This window comes from Lucilia cuprina, chromosome 4 (assembly GCF_022045245.1).
Source record: "Lucilia cuprina isolate Lc7/37 chromosome 4, ASM2204524v1, whole genome shotgun sequence".
Taxonomy (NCBI): Eukaryota; Metazoa; Arthropoda; class Insecta; order Diptera; family Calliphoridae; genus Lucilia; species Lucilia cuprina.
In genome coordinates, this window is record NC_060952.1 from 44,060,772 (window position 1) to 44,081,417 (window position 20,646).

Consider the following 20,646-nt stretch of genomic DNA (forward strand, 5'->3'; position numbering starts at 1 on the left):
TTTTGAATCTCACCTCGTACACTGACACACAATTTGACAGACTTCTAACAACTCACATTAAATGAATGAAAGAAAAAGTTCTTAAACTTTTTAAGGTCCCATAAAACATTTTTCTTTTTTTTCTATTTTTTCATTTAAGTTTAGTTTTGATTTTATTTTACTTTTTCCTCATTGTCGATGTTCTTAGCCAACATGTAAAAAAATGCTTAGAAAGAATAAAATAAAGACAAAACAAAAACATGGCTAAAATTGTTTTTGTAGTTTTTTTTTCATTGCAATGTTTAAAGACCCCTAACTTGTACAAGTTTGTTAGCTGTTATATACATATGTATGTATGTATGTATATTTGTATAAAAATTATATAGAAAAAAGAGAAGAAATTTAAGAAGAAAAAACATAAAATCTAAAGACAAGTCTCACGGTCCTGAGGCTACAAACTTGTCGCTTTAACAACCATTGAAAACAACAAAATCTTCAGCAACATTTTTTCTCCTTCTTGCTCATTTTTATACTATGTGTAAGTGTATGTAAGAGTTTTTTTCTATTGAAACCCGAGACAACAGCAACAAAATTATTTGAGACCGGAAGCAACACAAGTACGTTATATTAAAAAGAAGAAGCAAACAAAAAATCGTATTAAATACATATATAGTGGTTGCTTTTGCTTCTGTAGTGTTTTCATTGTTGTTGTTTTTTAAATCCTTCCGTGGTGGCTGTTTAACAAATACTGTATAATTTGTTGCAACACAATACAAGAACAACAACACACACTGCCTGCACTTGCAACACACAAATAAACTATTGTGATGTTGACATTCTTCTGCTTCAATTTGTTTTCTTTCAATGCATTTTCACCACAAAAACAACAAAAACTAAAATAGCAACAACAGCAAACAACATAGACAAGTTGACGATACAACACATTATAATGCGTATAAATGGCAAATAGAATGACAAAACAATTTTAAAAACAACTTTTGAGGTTTTAGAAAAATACATAAAAAAAAAACGAACAACATGTTACGCCATTGACAACACCAGCAACAAAAGCAACAAGGTATTTTAAAATTATTTTTCCAACAAAATGATTTTGTAAATGAGAGTTTTTTAAATTAGAGATGACATTGTGCTTATATAGTATAATACGAAGTAAAGATTGTTTGCTAAGTTATGCTACTAAGTTGCTTAGTTTAGTTTTCTTCCAGCTTATCACTTCCGGATATAGTGGATTAACTTTAAAATAGGTTATAAATAAGTAATTTTTAAACTGAGGGGATATATTGTAGACGATGTTTGAAAAGTATCCAAACCTTTTTCACTTTGGATACTTTTGGACAAACGTCTACAGTATTTCCTCTCAGTTTAAAAATTGCAGATTTATATCCATCTTTAGAAAGAAAACAACAATATTTTAAATAAAATTATGTTTACGCAAGTTATAATTGTAAGAAAACCATAAAAGTAGATGTTACATTTGACGCAATTACAATTTTTTTTTGGAAACTGTCCACTGAACACAAATGGTTATTAAAACATAAGTACTTCGTAAAGGTAAATAAATAATAAACATAAGAATATTGCAAAACAAAAGAATAAATATTTCTTCTTTAGTACAATTGGCTTAAACAAGTAAATTAAATGTTTTGTCAATATTTGTCAACTAAGAAACGTAAAAAAGACCTTAAACAATTAAATAAAATAACAATGAAAATCTGTAAAACAAAGAAATATAATTTAACTAAATAATGTGAATACAATATAACAAAACGAAACGAATAAATAAATAAATGAATGAATGAGTATTTTACTCCAGTCTAGACAATTGAAATCCTGAAAAATCTCCAAATAAATATTTGTACAATGTTGTGTTTGTTTATTTGTTCTTATTTATTTGTTTATAGAAAAACAAATAAACTAAAACTAAAGTACTTTTTTCTTTAAATATTGTAAAAACTACACGTAGAAATTAAATAAACAGCAATAACATAGCTTTATCAGCAGCAACATCCATCGACTAAATGTAAAAACAACTACGATGATTGTGTTGCTACGTTGTTGCAATAAAAAAACATATTTATTCAGATATAGCGGAAAGTATATCTATGTACAGAGGTGCTCAACATATATTGATTTTGTTTGGGTGGGTCTTATTTTATTAATTAGTCCAGTATGTAATTTTTTATAAATAATCGTATACGGACACTATTATATTATAAAAGACCAAAAATAAGAAGACCCGTGTCTTGCAGTTTTGCCCAAAGCCATGCACTTTTTTAGTTATAGGGCCCTAAAGATTTGGAGCCTCGGTGTCATTTTTGTAAAAAGTCACCATTTTCTCAAGCTAATATCATGCAAACCGTTCGAAATTTATATTTACTCTCTGGGGGAATCTTGTTGCTCTTATCACAAACAACAAAAATTGCGAATATATGAAATAGAAATGACGTTATCTTCATGATTATAATCGAAAAAAGTATATTTTTTTCCTTGTTCAGGCCTTTAAGTAGCTAACCGTTCAACATTAAAGGAACAATCAACTACAATAATTTACCTAAGATTTCAATAAACAACTTTCTAAAACACAAGAACTTCCTAGGAATGATAGGTAAGTCGCAAAAGTGAAAAGTTTCCTGAAAATGTTATAATTTCATTTGGTTTTTCTTTACTTCAACATTAGGGTGTCCCGTGGACCACTTTTTAGGAGAAATACCTCTAAAACGACGCGTTTCAACATACTAAACACAGGAAAAATAAAAATCTATTTTTTTGAAAAGGTTCTCAGTTCCCTACCTACGATCAAAAATCATTACAGTATGTTCAAACATTTTTTTTAATTTTTTCGAATTGGGTGTCGAAAATTCCGCAATTTTAAGCTTGCTACGAGAAAAATAATTAAAATTGTTGTTAGTGTATTTCCTGTTTGGAAAACGACTTTTATTGTATTATAAGGGCATACATATTTCAAAAAATTCTAAAATTGACTAATGTCAAATGCCAAACAATTTTTGGAATATTTTTCTGTATGACACCCATTTCGATTAAAAGCGAAAACAAAATGCCTCTCCAACCCACTAAAAATCATTTTGTGGACTAAAAATATTCCATACATTTTTTAAATTAGTTTTCCCATAATCAGCTCAAAATTACGGAATTTTCGAGACCCATTTTAAAAAAATTGAAAATGTTTTATTTTTCAAAAATTATGCTGAGGTCAAGATTTTCAATCGCTGGTATGGAACTGAGTGAGGACCTTTCAAAATATATTTAATTTTTCTCGTGTTCAGTACATTAATATGCATCGATTACCCTGTATGATGTTAATAAAGTATGTAAAGAAGTCTGGAAGCAACGTGCTTGTGGACCTCATAAGTTCCAAAACAAAATCAGATTCGGACGACTATTTGCGTCCACAACTTAAAAGAGTGCGGTTTGCATATCCAGCTCTATCAACACTATAAACACAATGTTCAAGTTAAGAAAAACCAAATGAAATTAAAAAAATCAGGAAACTTTACACTTTTGCGACTTACTTATCATTCCTAGGAAGTTCATATGTTCCAGGAATTTGTTTATTGAGCTCTTAGGTACACTTTTTGTAGTTGATTGTTTTTTTAATTTTTAACGGTTTGCTACTTATAGACCTGAACAAGAAAACAAATTTAAAAATAAATTGAGGATCAGTTCATAATTGACCCTACCCCTAATATATGGTCCCTTTCACAAAATGACTTTAACGCCCACTAGCGCTGAAACTTGATATCTTAATATTAGAAATGTTTTTTGTTTGAAATAATTTACATAACTTTACTTTTTTTAGAAAAGTGTAAACTTTTATAAATTTTTTAGGTAACTTAAAATAAAAAAAAAAATACTTTTTTTCCTGAAAAAAAATATTTTTTTTTTTTTAAATTAAACTACACATAACTTTGGACACATAAATGAAGAAAGTCGGGAAATAAGTGGCTCGCTGTTATCAATAAATTTGAGTAAGATTTCTAAAAATTTTGAAAATTTAACCTTCAAATGCTATAAAAGATAATTGATCGTTATAAAAAATAAGATTTTTTTTAAATGTATCATACCTCAGGTATCCTACATTATATAAGGTGCAAATTCGATACTTTCGATACTTTCTCTTTATACATGTAAAATTTAATTTTAGAGACTATAGATTCTGTAGTAGAGAATTATTTCAGCACTGTTCAGCAGCACAATTCCATCATACTTTGCCAGCACAAAAACAATATAACAATAAAATTAAATTCAGAAAGCAAAGTTGTTCGCAAGAGTACGTGTGCGTCAGATTAACTAATTTTTTTTCCAAATTAAGAATCAATGAGAACAATTAATATCAATAATTGAGACAAAATTTAAAATTGATTAATTCATTAATTGTATAAAATTAATATTAAATAAAAATAAAATATATTTCTTACTAACTTATTAATCAATTTAATAATTGAATTAAATTACATAAGAATATATAAATATGTAAAACTAAAATAAAAAATTTAGTTGTTTCAAATTTAAAAAAGTATTTAAACAACGAGATAATTAAGACAAATATATATTTTTTTTTGAATAGAAACAAAAGAAAACATATTCTGTTCATTACTTTCTCTTAAAAAATAAATACATATTAAAATTTAAGAGCCGGTATAGCATTCTATTAACCATTTTAAAAAATATATTTAATGTCGTTGCCAAATAATTCTCAATTGTCGATATAATTACTTCCCAAAATTAACCTACATCATATCAACAATAAAGACTTAAATGTTTTTATTGCAATTTTATAGCAGTTTAAATATGTATTTTAAATGTTATTGCTTTTACCCATAATTGAATAACCAAATGTGTATGTAGTGTGTGTTTTAAACGTTCGTATGGACGTGTTAAAGTACTTTTACAATACTCACTTCGAATGATAAATTAACTTTGTGTGCACTTGTTTGTGATGTTTGGTGATTGCAATGGCGGTGTTGTGGGTGTATATAAGTGGGAGTGGTAGCGGTAGTGCGAAAGAGTGAGTGTAAAATAAGATTGAACAGTTAACGAGTATAAACATAAATATGTTTGTATTTATACAGTACGTTACATATGAATACTTTAAGTACTTTTATATGATGATGATGATGGTATTGGTGGTAAATTGTTTGTTCACTTTAAGATGGTGATAATTATCATTGTGTTTACTACTACAACAATATAACTACTACTACAAAGAAGAATAACAAGAACAAAGTGCGCATAAAAAAGGATAAATTAAAGTTGTGCATTTAAAGGTAAAAACAAATGAAACCTTTTTATTAAACACAACAATACTTTTCAACATCATTTACAGCCTCAATTTATTAAGATAAAGGTCACAAAAAATACAAATCAATGTCTTTCTACTGAAATTAAGAAAATAATAAAAACCATTTTCAAAAATTTGCCCTTTTTATTTTATAAATAATTTATGAACAAAGTAAACTTGTCTTCAAGAATTTGCCATTTATTACAAAAAAATTATACAAAGAAGAGTACTTAATAATGAAAAATAACAACACTACAAAAAGAAATTTAAAATAAAAAATTACAATAAATAACAACAAAATAAATTTGAAGAGCGACTATTTACCAACAATTTGCTTGCATAAAAAAACTTAAGAACCAAAAAAGAAAGGGTGCTCTTATTAACAAAAGTATACGAAAAACATTAAGCTTAGGTGAAAAAACAATGCAGAATATTTAAATTTTGAAATTAAAAAACCAATTACGTGTTTTGTTTTTTTTTTTTTGATTCTTTATAATCTAACCTCAGTTTCGATGATCTTTTCTATGTACTCGACCGTACGCAATTGAGGTCGTCCTGTTATGGGACACGGCACCTCTTCGGTACGTCGTACAATTTTTTCATCAAGTATTTTTTCTCGTTCACGTATTATGACCGGACCATCACTAGACTTAATAGCAATTTTTGGAAAAACAATCTTTTTTGCCTGCTTTATAAAGTAAAATACATAAAATATAAATTAATTGAAAATATTACAAAACATTTTGCGTTTTATGCTTAAAAAACGATAGAAAAACTTAATAGAATCTTAACACAAGTCGTATAATGATTAATCTTAACGAATATTTGAACCTATAAAGTGATGAAACAAAACAGCCTGCTAATTCATACGAAAATTAACATAAACATAAATTTGCATATTAAAATTAAATTTTCGTATACTGCACAACTTTCATTAATTAATGTAAAAGTTATTTTATGAGGAAAAATAAGAAAACAAGTAATATATATCAATATACATGTTTTTTTTATATAAAAAGACCTTTTCTGACATCGTGTCAATTTTTGTTCATTATTTAATTACAAATTGTTCTATTTTTATAATCTAAACAAATATCTAACAGAGAAATGTGAGAAATTAAATATTGAAAATCAAATGTTATAAATCATTAACTGCTAAATTCCAATACTCTCAAAATTTTCCATATTCAAAGAAAAAAAAAATGTATTAAACTAATCTGTATTTCGATGTATTGTAAAAGAGCTCTTAGTAACATTTGATTTTCGAAACTTCTCATATCGTTTTTCCTTTTAATAAAAATCTACCATTTGACATTTTATTATTCGTTTTTTATAAAAGTCAATCAATAAATGTATTAATTTCCTTTAATATTTAGTTCAACCACAATTCGAACTAATAAATGACATTAAAAAAAAAATAAAGTGATTGGTCATGTACAGAGCTGTAAATGAATTTATTGTTTAATTAGTTAGTTAGTTTGAAAGGAGGATGGACATATATACATCAAATCAAGAAAAGAAATTTCATAAAAAAATTTAAAAACTCTTTTACGTCCATCATATATCAATTATAATTAAAAAGAAAATATCGTGTAAGTTAAATAGTCCAAACAAATTTAAAAAGTTGAAACCAGAGAAAAATATATATTTTCCTAAGAATTGAGCTGAGCTTAATTTATGTAGCCTGATCCATATTATGGATTAAAAACTTATCAATCCTTTAGAAAAGTATTTCGGTCTCGAAGTTAAACATTTATTGGTTTGTGTTATTATTGTTTATGAACTAGCTCTAATATAATTTGAAAGCTAAAGTAACCCAGCACAAAAGTTAGTAATAACTTGCGATTGTAACCACTATCATATTAAGATATTTTTCAATTACTACAACTTACCGTCCTGATTACACAGAACAAGTCTAGCAACGTGTTTCTAATAATGGATTATACGAAAACTTCTCCGTGAAGATATACATGGATGATTAATACGTTTTTTTTACATGGTTTACAATTATGGTTTTTTTGTAACAATAACATCACTACGTTAAAATAATGACTTAAAATCTTATTTTGTAAATGATCTTTAGCATTTTAACCCCTACATGGTAATGAACGTTTTTGCTGGGAATTTATCAATATCAATAAAATAATTCTTTAGTGCTCGGTTCCAATATTCGTTTATTCAAAACTTTAATTTTTATGGAAATTTTGTAGAATTTTTGGAATTAATCGAATCTTATAGTCAAATTCTCAAGTCATATTGGATTTTATTCATCTTTTTGATATAGAACAGAATATTCTGGCCCTAGGTTAAAAAGTCTGTTAAACTGTGTTATCAGACAAATAAAAAATCCGTTTAAAGCTCTGCTCACATGTCAACGTAAAAACTAAATGAAAATTAAATCAAAAACAATAAACTTTTCCCTTAAGAATTTGATTTAATATGGAGGAAAATATGGAACAATCAAAAAATATAAAGTTACAGAAATGACAAAAAAGTTGGTAGTTGGTTAGTAGCATTAAGCATTATATAGCACAAATAATAAATTATATTATTGTTTTTCTGTTTGATTTTAGTAGATTTGATTAAAAATACGATTATTGAATAAAAATGTTAAAAAATATAAACTAAATTAAAAAAAATATATTAGACACACAGACACGGAGAACTATAAGTTGAAAAATGCTTTAATGGGGAGGGACACAATAAAAGAGACAAAACAGACGGTTAGTAAATACACACAAAGAAGAAGTACTCAGGGGACAACTATGAACTTGTTATGATAAATATTATATTATTTCTAAGCATTTTCAAATTAACGAAACAGAAAAGTCATACTAACCTCAGTGGGCAGAGTCTCAGTCAAGAGATCATCGGCTATTTTGGTCATATTTTGTATGACAGTTTGGGCCTCAACAGCACCTTTTTCCAAAGAACGCAAACGGGCAGCACGCCATGAAGCACGTTTCTCAGCACTATATTATTAAATAAAACATAAAATATAGGGTGTTAATATACATATGTATTTAGTTGAATTGTATATATAAAGAAAACTATTTCAAATGAAAACAAAATTTTACCAAAACCATTAATTTAAGTTTTTTATTATAAATTTGTATAATTACTGTAATTGTAGAAAAAAATTATATATTTACAAAAAAAATTATAAACGAATACTAAGTGTGGCATACAACAAAATACTCGTACATACAAAATTTTTAATTTACTTAACTAACACCTTTAAGGAACATTTTTAACTTAAATTTGTACAGGAAATCAAAGTGTCGTGTAGTTGGTGTGAGTGAAAGAGAAACAAAAGTTGAAAAAAGAACGAACTGAAAACTAAACTTATAAACCGCATAATTACAAAAAAGTACATCAACAAATTTACATAGAGATTTGCGTGCCAATCTTACAGTTTGGTAGAAACATTTATATTGACTTTATAAGCAAATTGCTACAAATTTTTTATAGCAATTTTAGTATAAAATAAGCTTAAATTTTTCACAAGACATCTATGTATTTCTTACATGTACGAATATAGTTAGGGATACAACATTTGTAGCTACTACTACCCACCTACGTAGTACGTATCATCTGTAATTGCCTCTGCATTGGTATACGGTTCACAAGATTCAACTACGCTTACACATAGCACACACATATACATATATTTTAGAAGTATTTGATATTAAAAAAAAGGAATATGCTTACCCTTAGATTAGAAATTATACGAACGAGAGTATCTGTGGGATTAGTCTGTATTTCTACGAGTTTTATTAAAATGGCAAGATATCACAGTGTATGGTTAAGCCTAATTCGCAAGTTTCTTAATATTTTTTTTAGCAATTCGTAAAAATATCAATTTCATGTTTGAAACCCGTTCCATATACTAAATTTAAATGTGTTTAGCCTTTCAAATTTAAAATTGACATGATAACAACCTGAGATTAGAACGAGATTCTATATTGTAGTATTCAAAATAGCCAAATTTTGAGTAATTTGCTAAAAAAAACTACAAGTTTTAAATTAGGTTTAAATTCCATACCACAGTGAAATTCTACCTTCATCGAATGTAAATTTTCAGTTTAAATATAATATTATTTTATACTATATAAACTGTCTAGAATATTTTTTTCTCTAACGAATGTTGTTGCATGAGGCGTATGGGAGTGTTACAGAAACAATTACGTCGTTCAACCACTTTTCATAAAGTTTGGTGTTTTCAATTTCAGTATAATTTTGGGAGTGGGTGTTGTGATGGTACAACTTTGGGAAGAGGAAGGGTGGACTTGATTAAACATCATATATAATGAAAGGGTTTCTTTTTTCCTGTTTACTAGTACACATGCTGAACTTACTTTATCATAGCTTTGCTTTTTTTCAAATTAGAGGTAGATGAGGGAAAAGGGTTCGTCTCTTCGGAGGAATATGTGATGCCTGCCAATAAGGCGCGTTTTTCAGCATTTGCTGTACGCACTGGTATACGACTAGTGGGTGAAACAGCAACTTCCGGTTCATGTTCTTCATCAACATTGTGTTGGAGCTCTTGCTCGTCTATAACGTCTACATCTTGTTCGAATTGTTGCTCCTGTTGATAAGAATGCTCCAGTTGTTGTGGTTGTTGTTGCTGCTGCTGTTGCTTTTGTAATAGAGCTGGTGGTATTACAACTTTAACCTTTGGTTTTGGTAACAAAGAAGGTTTCTTTGTTTGTTCTATTGCTAGTGTTGACGATGTTGTTGTTGTTTCTGATGGCACCTGTGTAACTTGGGGCTTAATACGAAGAGTTTTTTTAGATTCCTTTTCATCTTTAATAGTAGCTATTGCAGATGTTGTTGTTGGTATTGCTGTTGACTTGGTAGTTGTTGTTATTGTTGTTTTTGGTGTTACTATTACCTTTTTAGTTGTCTTACTCGTTATCGACGATTCTACTTTTAAATTTTCCTTAGGTTCATCCCTCACTTTGATATCTTTTAATTTAGAACCCTTACTGGTAGTAGCAGTGCTTGTTGTTGCTATTGGCTTTAAGTTCTTAGTCGGATTTATAACTTTACTGCTTTTTAGGTGCCAGTGTTGTAAATGTGCATTAAATTTAATTTAGATGATATAGAGTTGTGCGTACAAAACATTTAATTTATTTGTTATTGCAGCAACAACGAAGTTGTTGTCATTTATAAATGTTGCATTGAATTGTTGTTTATTGTTTTTGATTTAAGAAATAATAAAGAAATAAAAAATCATAAAATAATAAAATTTAATTATTCAGAGTCTAAGAATTTTGAGGATCTTTGTTTTAGGTGGAGTTAGAAACATTTGATGTCTGATTATTTTCGTTACTTTATATATCGGTGGTGCATGGTGATGATGAAGGTTGAATTAGTCACAATTAATCAGATCCATTATAATGTGCGGAATATATTGTTGACGTTTACAAAAAGATATGTATGTATGTATAATATAAAAAGTAGCATTCCTTACAATTATTACTATTATATGTATTTTGTATTGGTTTTACATAAACATTCACATTCAAATTCTTTTATAGAAAAGCATATTAGTTGTTAATTTAAATTGCAATTTTTAAGAAATTTAATCAGATTTTAATAAAATGGTTTCTAACAAGACAGATGTTTATGAGTAAATCACAACCAATTCCCACATTAAATTAGACATACATATAGTAAAATAAATATTTACCAGGGTTGGGGGTAATGACTGCATTCACAATTACAATTACATTTGATGTAATTGTAATTGAAGCTTTACCAATTACAATTACTTGTAATGGTAATTGAAGTTTTGCCAATTATAATTACTTGTAATTGTAACTGAAGAATTTCCAATTACAATTACTTGTAATTGTAAATTTTGTTCCTTATAATTATATGTAATTTTAAATTAGTAATATCTTAATGACAATTACAAGTAATTTTGATTGGAAACTTAAATTGCAAATACAAATAATTGTAATTGGCAAAACTTCAATTACAATTACAAGTATTTGTAATTGGTTATTACTCAATTACACATTACAAGTAATTGTAATTGACCCTGTAATAAACTACTTTGTGTAGTCATTACCCCTCATGCCTGATATTTACCAAACAATTTCAGTGTAATAAAACACTTGAAATAAAATTAGACTATAATATTTAATAAACTTAACACCAAGATCTTAATGATTATGAGTCTTATTCCTCAACATTTTTGGACAAATTTTGCATTATAAACCTTTGATAAATGTCAAAGAATACGACAGCTTGAGTTTTGATAAAAACTAAACAAATTCGGTAAAAAAAATATATGAGTTTATTTTAATCGAAGATTGTAACGTTATTTTTTAAATTAAATTTGAAAATAATCATTTGCACTAGATTTGTTAATTTAAAAAACATCTTTAATAAATGAATTATTTTATAAGAGCAATATTATAGTCCGTAAATACTTAAATTGTTTAACAAACCACATTTTCAATTACTGAATAGCAATTAAATATGTAAAAGTACAACCATATGTTGCTCATTTGTTAATGATAAATAAACGAAAATTTATTAAAATTCAGTTACGACGACAATAATTGTTAAAAGTTGCGAGATACTCATATGTTAACGAGATATATTGTATGCAGACCTGGAAAATTTACACAATACAAACGTTTCAAATATTCTTCGGATTTTAATTTTTCATCTCTGGTTAATTGTGTTTGGAATACATATTAATGCGTGTATTACTGTCTCAAACTTGAAATTAATTAAACAAACATAATTATATTAAAAAATTACAACAAAGAAAACGAAATGATATAAAGTGACATCCGTTTCATAAATCGTCTCGTAATGGAAAGCAAAAATCTTTTGTATAACAACAGGCCAACGAAATGAAGGTTTGTGAAAATCAATTCAACAGATTTTAATGTACTTTTGCTGCTATAACCGAATCTGATATCTTTTTTCCCCTGTCATCCAGTTGCAAAATGGTATCAAGTCTTTTGTTTATATATTACGGACATTTGATATAATTATTAAAATATTTTTACGTTTAAGGGTTAATTTTGATTTGTTTAATTTCATCGTAAAAACAGGTCTTCGCTATAAATTTTTCTCAAGTTTAATTTAAATCGGTTTTAAACAAAATAGTATTTCGCTAATTTTCAATATTACATAAGTTGAGTTTGACCTTAACACTTTATTGGTTATGATCAGGGAAACCAAAATATGCAAATGCATGTTTTTTGTGGTGCGTCGTATGGACTCATGGATAAGATATTTGCATGTTTCAGACCAATTTGAGAATTTTGGCATCGATTTGTTACAGCATATTTTTGCACATTTTACCCATAAGAGCATAATTTTGCATGATTTGACTTTTTAGCATATTTAAGGCATATTTTCGAGTTTTTAGAGTATATTTTACTCTTTTAGTGCATATTTTGATGTTTTCGCTTTTTTTATCTTTTTTATACATTTTTAATTTTCTTTTCAAAACTTTATTTAAAAAAAATAAAATTCTATTTTTTTATTTTTTTTTTTAATTTTTTTAGCCTATTTTACAATTTTGAAAAAAAAATTTTCGTATGTTATAGTTTTTTATTCAATAAAGCATTATATTTTAAATCGGACATAAAACCGATTAATTTTGATTTCATGAGACCAATCCATTTTTATAGTTTAAAAAACTAATTATTGGAATTTATGACAACACCGAATAAAATGTCAGTTTAAAAGCTTTGAATACAATTGGAAGAAATGTGTCAAACTTTGTCGTTTGAAATATGTTTTTTGGGGACCAAATGGTTTCATGTTATTTATTGGTTATCTGAACGTAAAACGGAATTCTGTTATACTAGTTCTTCAAACTATGAGATGAAACATTTATAAAAAAATGTTGTAGGATATAGAATATGACATTAAACATTTATTATTTCATTACAATTTCAGTCTTTTTGACTGAAAATGTTAAAAAATAATAAAAAATTTTATTTTTGGAGCATATATTTTAAATTTTAAGAGCATATTTTGAGTTTTTTACCGCATATTTAAAGCGCTTAAAACACTTTTTTTAGAGCATGTTTTCGGTTTCCCTGGTTATGATTATTCCATTTTTAAATGTTTTGTGACATTAAATGATGGAAGAAATGTGCCATAACTTATTAAAATTTTAATCGATTTTTATTTTTTATATCATATTGGAATGAAATAACAGTGGGATTAGTTTTTTCATCGGTGGCCTATGTAATTTATTTATGAAGCCAGATAGAATAAGAGTTTTGCCTTTGCCTATACCTAATCGAATACATCTATCCATGGATATACCTACATACACATATACAAACATGTATGTTGCTATTCTATTTATTTTAATTAATTATGTAAGTCGAAAGGATTTTGGTTAGATGTCAATCTTTTGATACCAAAACTATAATTCTACCATATCAACAGGTCTTAAATGCAGAAACCTGAATAAAACTGCTTATTCTCATAAATTTGTACCTAATATGACTATAGATTCCATACAAATTTTAAATTCAGAAATACGTTTAGACGTATGCAATGGGAATCACAAATGAGTACATCTAATAAATTAGGTTTGTAAAAAAAATGTGAAGGACGAATAAATTATAAAAATTTTTTTGTTATAGTTCGACTTGTGGAAAACTCTGCATTCATAATACCTTATGTCTTTAAGGGCTTATTCATAACAACATTTTTATTATACCCTACACCACTTTGCTGGGGGTTTGTGCTGATGTTTGTAACGCACAATAATATTGGTCATAGCTCCACCTTAAAGTATACCAATCGGTTCAGAATAATTTTCTGAGTCGATTTAGCGATGAACTTTATAATTATTGGACCTCATTGGACCTAGCCCCTATAAAAGGTCCCCTTCAAAATTCGACTCAAATGTCCAAAATTTTTTGCAACAATAAATGGCTTAAGTATATCTGAGGCAAGGTACAATTCAACTTAAATGCTTTATTATAAAAACTAAATCACATGTTATTTTTGTAACAGAGTTAGGGTATTATATGGTCGGCCTCGCCCGACTATAATTTCTTACTTGTTTAACTTTATGTAAATGTAACAACTCTCTAAACAATTTTTGCCAAACTAGTACCCACAGTATTTGAATTAAGTCAGAATTCGTTGCGAAAATCGAAATTTCCTGAAAATCCCTTTCCTTCCTTCCAATATGCAGACTATTTCGTTACTAATCGTTTAATGCTGCAGAAAACGTACAGAAAAATGTATGAGCCCAAAAAAAGTACGTGCCAAATTTCATTAAAATTTATTGAAAATTGAGACCTGTAGCGTGCGCAAAAATCAGAAAGTAATTCTGAGCCGATTGGTATACTTTAAGGTAAGGCCAAAATTTTTGGATGCTACAAACATCAGCACAATCACATAATATCCCCCCACTATAGTGGTGTAGGGTATAAATACTGTTCAATGGGAAATTTGGACATTCGTTAAAAATTCTGATTAAGTATAAGAATTATTTTTAGAAAATTTCCGACATCAGGCCTGTCTGAAAAAATTATTTACTGGGAAACGACGACAAAAATACGCATACACAAAAAATTCTGAATTACAAAAAACCTAAGAAAATTTCACTCCAAAAGTTTACAAGTGAAACAACATGAAGTGCCAGACAACTATGTTGGACATCGCTAAAGAGAGCAAGAGAATGAAAGAGAGAGAGAGAGAGATTTCGTACTTAGGTGCGTTTATTTTATAGAAAAGTAATAAATACAGTAACAAATTTCTTATTGTTTTTTACTTTCCTTTTTTTTCGTTGGCACAAGGAAAACTTTATAAAATAACGTGAAAATTGGAAAACATAAATCACTCAGGCAGAACTTAAACTTTATTTTAACTAAAACAAAATTCTTTTTCTACTTTTTGTTTCATTTCGTAAATACTTTTCAGAAACTGCCAGGCATAGTTGAAGGTAATACCAGAATGAAAAAGTATGAGAGAAAAATAAAAAATAAAAATACAAACGGTGAAAGAAATTTAAATTTTGTACAAATTTATACAATTTCACTGTTTACCGTTTTGTTTTGCAAATAACTCTTTTAGTTGGCTTAAATATGAAACAAAAGGAACACACAGTCAATTTTATTTAAACTGCTACACTACATTTTTCTTTATAAAACTTAAAGTTGTTTGCAATAGTAAAAGGAATTAGTTTTTTAATATATTTTTTTTTTTAATTTTTATTATGTAGAAAAACATTTTTCTCAGCAAAAACTTTGAACATAAATTAATAGGATACAATCCTTAATTTACTTAAAAATTTGCATTTTAAATCAGTTGTTTAATGCGCTGATGTCATTGATGTCAATCGCTTAAATGTCCTTCTATACTTCTGTAGTTCAAAGTTTAACAATCGACATCCTATAAAATAATCTAAAGCCATTATACAAACAATGGAATTCCAATACTATTTTATACCCTTTACCTTAGTAAAAAGGGTATATATAAGTTTGTCATTCCGTTTTTAATTTCTATAATATAATTTTCCGACCCTATAAAGTATATATATTCTGGATCCTTATAGATAGCGGAGTTGATTAAGCTATGTCTGTCTGTCCGTCTGTGTGTTTTTTGAAATCAGTTTTTAGAGGAGCCCAGATATCGGCGAGATCCGAATCTTTAATAATTCTTTTAGACATTTCGAGAAGATCGCTATTTAAAATCAACAAAATCAGTTTATAAATAATGGAGATATGATAAAAAATCCGAGACAACCTCTAAAAAATTTTTCTAATATTTAACCTAGAAATATGAAATTAACCTAGAAATATGAAATTAAATAACTTTTTCGTTCTGTAAAATGTACTTTTTGAGTTTTCTATAATATTAAACCTAGAGACATGAAATTAACTTTTTGGTACTTTTTATACCCACCATCAAAAAAGATGGGGGGTATATTGTTTTTGTCATTCCGTTTGTAACACATTGAAATATTCGTCTAAGACCCATAAAAGTATATATATTCTGGGTCCTTATTAGATTCTAAGACGATCTAGCCATGTCCGTCCGTCTGTCCGTCTGTCTGTCTGTTGAAAACACGATAGAGTCCAAACGGAAGTAGCTAGCGAGCTGAAATTTTGCACAGATACTTATAGTTGATCCAGTTTGTTTGGCATTGAAAATGGGCAATATCGGTCCACGATTTCGCCTAGCCCCCATATAAGGCCCCCTTTAGAAAACGACATTATCGCCAATAACTGACTAACAAAAGCATCAATAGCGCTGTAATTCGGCACAAACATGTTTTATGGGGACATAAATCTTTTCATAGAATTTCATAAGGATCGGCCCATAATTGACCCTACCCCCCATACAAAGTACCCTTCAGAAAATGACTTTATCGTTCACAACTGACTAACAGAAGCATCAATAGCGGTGTAATTCGGCACAAACATGTTTTATGGTGACATAAATCTCTTCGTAGAATTTTATAAGGATCGGTCCATAATTGACCCTACCCCACACATAAAGTCCCCTTCAGAAAATGACTTTATCGCCAATAACTGGCTAAGAGAAGCATCAACAGCAGTGAAATTCGACACAAACATGTTTTATAGGGACATAAATCTTTTCATAGAATTTCATAAGGATCGGTCCATAATTGACCCTACCCCCCATACAAAGTACCCTTCAGAAAATGACTTTATCGCTCACAACTGACTAACAGAAGCATCAATAGCGGTGTAATTCGGCACAAACATGTTTTATTGGGACATAAATCTTTTCGTAGAATTTTATAAGGATCGGTTCATAATTGACCCTACCCCCCATATAAAGTCCCCTTCAGAAAATGACTTTGTCGCTCATAACTGGCTAAAAGAAGCATCAATAGCGGTGAAATTCGGCACAAACATGTTTTATGGTCTCATAAATCTCTTTGTAGAATTTTATAAGGGTAATTGACCCTATCCATAATTGACCCTATCCCACCTATAAGGTCCCTTTCAGAAAACGACTTTAATGCTCATATCTACCTTAAGAAGCATATATATAACAATAATATTCGACATATAAAAGTTTTATGGGAACTAAAATCATTTTCTTAAATTTTATGAGGATGAGTCCATTATTATCTAACCCCCTAATAAGGTGCCCTTTAGACAACGAATTCAACGCTCATTACTACAAAATTCTACATACACAAGTTTAGTGCGAGCCAAAATCTCCCTATCAAATTTTATAAGGATCGATCCTTATTGAAAGTAAGAATATCGGTTCACGTTTTCTCCTATCCCTATTATAATGCCCCCTTCAGAAAATAACTTTATCGCAAACATGTTTAATAAGAACTTAAATTTATGCTCATATCTGCTCATAACATATATATATATATATATATAAAGCAATAAAATTCGACATAAAAAAGTTTTATAGGAAATAAAATCATTTTCATAAATTTAATGAAAATGGATTTATAATTGACCTTACCAAGGTCCCCTTCTGAAAATGACTTTAAGACTTATTACTGACCCAAAAATGTGAGTACATCAGTAAAATTCTACATAAACATGAATGATTTGATGGTGGGTATATAAGATTCGGCATGGCCGAATATAACAATCTTACTTGTTTGGTTTTGAATTGGGTATGTGAAGTCTGAATTAGGTGAGGACCCATAAAAGAGAACTTTTGGGTACTTGTTCGTTTTTCAAAAGGTAGATCTAGAAACATGAATTTAAGCATGTTGAGCCCGAAGAAGGTGAAGTAAAAGAAGTCTTTTTAGTACTGACTGTTTTTTAACACATATTCGGCACAGCCGAATATAGAACACTTGTTTAAAGTAAAATTACTATTTAGCTTTTTGATAGTTCTGATATGAACTGCTCGAAAACAAACTTATGTTAAAAAACAGGATTCTATCCCAGCAATTATCTTTTAACCAAAACGTAAAATTATTATGAAATTTTAAACATTATCCACTTTTATATTCGTATCAACATCGTCTAGCTGTATTTTGAATTTCAAACCAAAATAGTTATATATGTATGGTGTATACAGATGGTAGAATATCTGTGAGCTATCTAAATTCCTTTGAAGAATTTGAAGACCGGTAATTTTGTCAAGCCTACTATACAATATGTAGTACAAACCTTCGTGTACTAATGAATACTGATTAAATCGATTATTTGAGTTGGGTCACTCGACACGAAATTGCCCATATAAATAAATAGTTTGATTTAAAATTTGTAATTTGAAGAACAACAAATATTATTAAATATTATTTTATTATAAAGTTACTTAATAACATTTAATACAATTGCAATTGACTGTGATAAGTTAAGAAAAATATAATTTGCAAAACAAAAAAAAACTTTTACAAAATGTTGTTTAAATACAAAAACTACAACCTTCATTATTTTGTTCTTGAAACTTTATTTTAAAAATAATTATTGTTTTTATTCATTTATTTTGAATAGTTTTACATATATAAAATAAACCTAAACTATAGTAAAGTATAGTAAATTTACCATAACAAATATTTATGTTTTTAAGTGAAAAACTAAATTGAAACAAGTTTAAATTTACACACGAAGAAGGAAACAGGAAATGAAAACAAAAACAATGTTGCTTTTGTTGTTCTTGTTTTTGTTAACAATAGTGTTTTTACAGTTCTTGAGAGAGTAAATAAAAAAAATATTTTGTTTTTATTTTGTTTTTGCTTTAGTTTTCTTTTGGTTGTTTTTTATATTAAATATTATTATTTTTAACAATTATGCATGTGTATGTACTATATTATTTAAGTTTTTATTTTACATTATTTTCTTTTTTTTCATAAATATAAATTTCATTTAATTTACTTAGAAACTACTTTTGTTGCATAAAAACCTAGAGAAAGTGAGTGCGAGAGAAAAATGTAATAGAAAGAGTATTTGTTTAGTAATGGCGTTTTATTCTTGCTGTTATTTGTGTTTGTTGCTTTGTAAGTGTGAGTTTGCACTTAGTTTAAATTAGTGTGAGAGGAAATGGAAGTAGATTTAAGAACCGGAAGTTTAGTATTTTGATTATACAAGTGTACGCGATAATAACTTTTCTTTTTTCCATTACAATATTAAACTAGTGCATAAAGTTTACTTCTTTTTATTATTTCTTATTTTTTCTATAGTTATAAAGGTAATTTAATTTTTATAATACGTAGTAGTTTGTTTAATGTTTTTTATTAAATGCTTATTGTTCTTTTTTTCTTGGCACTTTAGTTATAATAGGGAAATTATTAACAAAACTTATAAAAATAAAACGGAATTATATTACATACTTTAATTATGAAATTAAGAAAATATAAAAATGTTCATAAAAGCAATGAAAAAATTAAACAAATAAAAGAAGCTGCCTCAAGAAAAAATTCCAACTTAAATTTTACAAAGCTTAATATATAAGTATTAGAAAAAATTTTAACTTGATCTTTTTATAAATATTTACTAAAATAATTTCATATGAGAAAATTTGTATGCATGTTAATAGGTTTTTAAATTATACTTAAATTAATTATTTTAAATTTAAATTAAAACTACAAATAAAAAATTCAATAGCAAAAGATATGTGTAAATAAACTTGTGTAAATGGTTAATACTTAATACAATAAATTTTCAATTACACAGGACAACGATGAAATTTTTTTTTAAATAATGTTAAACAGTAAAAAGGTCAAACGCAAACTGTAAAGGTCAATCTATGTAATATTGGAAAATGGTCTTAAAACCATAGTGAAATATTTTTTTGTTTCAACCGATTTAAACGAAACTTCGGAAATAATTTTTCAATAACATCCATTGTCAAAGTATATATATATACGTACGACAACACTATGTAATGTTGACACATATCCGTAACTTTTGGATTGTTGTCAATAATGAGATTACCACGTATTGTGGTAAGCTCATATGTATACACATAAACACGTTGGTGTCAATTTGGTACCAGGCGTGTATATTTTTCATTTTTTGTATCTACTTTGACAACGAAAAATCCGAATTTAACCATTTAACGTAAACAATTTTTTAATGTAATATAAAATGTTCGTGAAATATATGCAAAATACTCGTAGCTGTTGTTTTAAAGAAAATGGTGGGTGATAGAGAAAAACAAATATCAGATCTGGCTTCAGCAACTAAAATACATTAAAAGCAGTTAAATTGGTTTCAAAAAATTTCACAAACCTTAATTTCGTTGGCCTGTGTTATTCATATTTAATAATAGCAAATAATTTGTTGACTTTGACGACGTAAGGGGTAGAAATCTGGTTGGAAATTAACAAGTTACTCTCAGAGCCGATAAACAAATTATTAAGTTTATTTGTTTACTCAGTAGAAGTA

General features: G+C 27.7%; 1 protein-coding gene across 19 annotated transcripts in view; it reads right to left on the minus strand.

The window, feature by feature from the left end:
- LOC111674587 (protein lap4) overlaps positions 1-20,646 on the minus strand; it is a 241,099-nt gene that overhangs the window by 10,575 nt on the left and 209,878 nt on the right. For 14 of the 19 annotated variants that reach the window (XM_046949910.1, XM_046949898.1, XM_046949900.1 and 11 more), the window contains 3 exons: positions 9,658-10,353; positions 8,139-8,271; positions 5,802-5,987 (listed from right to left, as the gene is read on the minus strand). In XM_046949910.1, the coding sequence (XP_046805866.1) occupies positions 5,802-5,987; positions 8,139-8,271; positions 9,658-10,353 (1,015 nt within the window). The remainder of the gene's footprint in view (positions 1-5,801; positions 5,988-8,138; positions 8,272-9,657; positions 10,354-20,646) is intronic. The other 5 variants (XM_046949911.1, XM_046949912.1, XM_046949899.1 and 2 more) reach the window with 3 other exon arrangements.